At 55.9% G+C, this 3,554-nt stretch overlaps 1 protein-coding gene across 1 annotated transcript in view; it reads left to right on the top strand.

The window, feature by feature from the left end:
• EMX2 (empty spiracles homeobox 2) overlaps positions 1 to 2,275 on the top strand; it is a 5,005-nt gene extending 2,730 nt beyond the window's left edge. Inside the window, exon 2 of the mRNA XM_007936850.1 lies at positions 2,172 to 2,275. Coding sequence (XP_007935041.1) covers positions 2,172 to 2,275 — 104 coding nt within the window. The remainder of the gene's footprint in view (positions 1 to 2,171) is intronic.
• The last annotated feature ends 1,279 nt before the right edge of the window (positions 2,276 to 3,554 follow it).

Raw genomic sequence — 3,554 nt, 5'->3', positions numbered from 1 at the left:
GCTTTCCCCAGACTTCCAGGGACAGCCGAGCGATCCCCTCCGCCCGTCTGGGCAACCCTGGACTCTCTAGGCTGACACCTCAGCACTTTGGGTGCTCAGAATTTTGGTGAGAGTCACTAGGGCCAGGCTGCCCCCAGAGACAGGCCGAGTGTCTCCGGACTGGGCCCAGGAAGAGCGAGAACGCAGCCGAGTGGCTGGATATTAGGGGCGCGAGGCTGGGGAGGGCAGGGAGCGAGTTAAGAGCGAGCAGCGAGCGACCGCGGGCTCTCGGGTCCCATCGACGGCTCGGGTTACTCCCCTTTCGGGGTTCGGAGTCAGATGGCTGAGGCCCCGCGCGTCCCGAAACCAGAGCTTCAAGGCTGAGAAGCTGCGGAGAGGGGTAGCCTCAGGGGACAGGCCCTTCCCGCGCAGCAGGGTCCCGAGGTGGGCCTGGCTGGGGCCTGCCCCAGGGTGGGGAGGGGGCGCAGGGCTACTGTAGGCGACACTGTATGCGGAGCCACAGGGCGGGGTCAAAGTTCCCGGTAAACAGAAACGTAGGCCGATTAAGCTGTAACACTTTTTCTGGGAGGCGCAAAGGGGTCGAGGCTTTTGTTTTAAAACGTCCCCCCTCCCCCGGACAAAACCGAGGAGGGGCTCGCGGCTGTGCGCGGCCGGGCACACGGCGCAGCCGGCTGATTTCTCCCGGACAGCCCAGGCGGCGGAGGTCTTTGTCCGCCTCGCTGCCCACGCTGCCTGGAGCCTTTGTGTGCGTGTCAAGCCCCGAGCGCACCGACGCGCGCCTTGGGCGAGCGCCGGGGAGAAATGAACCGTCCTCCTCCTCAATTAGCAAACTCAAAGCAAATTAAACTCAGCCTTGTTCCCGCTCTGCTGTGGCGTGGGGCGCTTTGGGGAACTGGGGCTTGCGGAGAAGAGCGAGCCAGGACCCTGGCCTGCAGTCTCAGAGGAGGGAGTGGAGGGGACCTCTGGGGCCTGGGGGCTCGGGCCTGGCCTGGGCTGCTACTGTCACAATTGGACAGGGCAGGTGAGGGTCAGGGAGGTGGAGTCACCACTGTCGCCCCCATCCTTCCCCTAGGGGGAAGTTTGGGCAGTGTTGCTGTTTGGTGTCTGGGATGGGGACCCACTGCTCAGCTTCCCCAAGGGGCCGTGGGGATTGCAGGGACTCGGCCTCAGTGCTCCCTGACCTCCAGCAGCCACTGTGGGGAAAACAGGCTGTGGGATGAGAACTGGGTGGGGGCCTGGCCCAGGCCTCTGCTGTGGCTGCTGAGGAGGTGGAAGACAGGAGGATTCAATCGCCCCTTCTCTTTCTCGGTCTTTCTTATTCCTCTCTCCATGGCCTTCCAGCGCTTTCACTTTTGAACCTCTTTTCCTGGCTGGAGAGGTGCAGCTGTGGTCCTGGGGCCTGGGCACCCCAGCCTCCCCAGTCTCTTTTTGGAGCTCCCCATCCTGTCCTGCTCACCTGCGAGAGCCACGGTGCGGAGCCCGCAGCTCAGCCAGACCCCGACTGCCTTTCTAGGGCGGGTCCTGCTGCAGAGGCACTACGTTTAGGCTGAGCCTGCCCAAAGCCGGGAAAATAGATAGCACTTTGGGCTGTTGGGAAGCCACTGCAGAGGCAGAAGGTCTCTCCTGCACCCTCTTGCAGGAGGGAGTTAGGGACACATGCCTTTTATTTTCCATTACTTACTATTTTTGCAAGAGTCTTGGTAGCACAGTGGTTAAATGCCCGTCTGCTAGCTGAAAGGTCTGTGGTCCCAACCCACCAGAAGCTCTGTGAGACAACGATGTGGCAGCCTGCTTCCACAAAGATTTCAGCCCTGGAAGCCCTATGGGGCAGTTCTACTCTGTCCTATAGGGTTGCTACGGCAGTGGGTTTGGGTTTGGGGACAATATATTTGCAAGGAGTTCTCATACTTTCCAAGGTCTTTCTTTCAGTGGGGTGTGGGTGCCCTGAGCAGGGTGAGTGTGGGGAAGGGGCATTATCTACTCTGAGCTGAGCGGCCTGGGGACAGCGGCCCCAGAAGGGCCAGGAGCCCAGGGGAGACGGGCCCTAGGCTATGCAGCTGGGGGACCGGACCCTCACAGTCTTGGCTCTGGGCCTGGGTTGGGCGAAGGGCTCAGGTGGTTGATACCAGGTGCAGCGGAGGAACTAATGTACCTCTGCTTCTCGCTGGCAGGTAAAAGTATGGTTTCAGAACCGAAGGACGAAGTTCAAAAGGCAAAAACTAGAGGAAGAAGGCTCGGATTCGCAACAAAAGAAAAAAGGGACACACCATATTAACCGGTGGAGGATCGCCACCAAGCAGGCGAGTCCTGAGGAAATAGACGTGACCTCAGACGATTGAAAACACAAACGGAAACCCACAGAAACAGACAAAAAGGAGCAAAAGCGAGGCACGGAGAGAAGGGGAAGAAGAAAACACCTACAAACAAAACCGAACAAACCGCACACACATTCTTGGAGAAAGGGAGAGGGAGGCTGAGCCGGCGGCTCCGGCAGCGCAGACCGGACAGCCAGGACGCAGGGCCCCAGTCCGAGGCTGCCCCACGCCGGCCCAGGACGACGGGGCTCCTTCATCAACACGCAACCTTCGTCTAAAGAGGCAGCTGAGTGAGAGAGTGAGTGAGAGAGAGAGAGGGAGCGGGTGCGAGGGCTCCCAACGCTGCCGAGCCCAACGCGCTCAGAGCAGGGGAGCTGTCAGTCAAACGCCAAACCCGCCAGACCAGACCATTGGCAGGTATTCCGTTTTTCGCAGTCCACTTTTCTTATAAAAAATGATGGCATTGATGATCAGAACAAACCAAAACCAACCAGGCACAGGACTTCTTATTTTGCACTTCACAGTGCTTTCCCCCCTCCCCCGCGGTCTTTACAAATAATCAATAATTGTAACGATTGAAATTCCATATCCAGCATCCCCACACCTGTTTCAAAAACTTGAATTGCATGTAGCAGTCGTTGGGCGAATGGTGTCTAAAGACAGAACATGAATTGTAATTTTCTTTTCCTTTTAAAGACAGGTTCCGTGTGCTTTTCATTTTGATTTTTTTTTTAATTTTGAGAAATGTGCAGTGAGTAAACACTTTTTGATACCTTCTGATGTCAAAATGATTGTGAAAGCTAAGTGCGGTAGGCTCAGCATTAGTGGTCCTCTTCCAGAAAAACAGGGAGCAGGCGGGGGGCTGGGGGTGGCGGGGGAGGGTCCCCACAGTGGAGTCAGGACTTGTGCTGGAAAAACAAACTAAATTAATTCTATTTCTTGGACATTCCCTTTCCCAACATACTGAGGTTTAAAACCAGGAAGTAAACTTCTTCCTTTAGTGGTTGGAGAAATTGGCCGAGTTCAGCCATTCACGGTGGAGGCCATTCCAGACATAAAATCTATCTGTTGCAAAAACTACAGGACTGTAGTTAGTAGGGATGATGTTAAGTGTGGCCAAGGACAAGGTGACAAGTTTTCAAGCACTGAGTTTCTATTCCAAGAGCATAGACTTACTAAAGAGTGTGGCAAATGCTTCCTTAATGTCTTCTATACCAGAATGTAAATATTTTTGTGTTT

Source organism: Orycteropus afer, unplaced genomic scaffold (assembly GCF_000298275.1).
Source record: "Orycteropus afer afer isolate SDZICR_OR568_19922 unplaced genomic scaffold, OryAfe1.0 scaffold00038, whole genome shotgun sequence".
In the NCBI taxonomy this organism is placed as follows: domain Eukaryota; kingdom Metazoa; phylum Chordata; class Mammalia; order Tubulidentata; family Orycteropodidae; genus Orycteropus; species Orycteropus afer.
The sequence above is the reverse complement of the archived record's forward strand: the minus strand, read 5'-3'. Positions and strand labels throughout refer to the sequence as shown.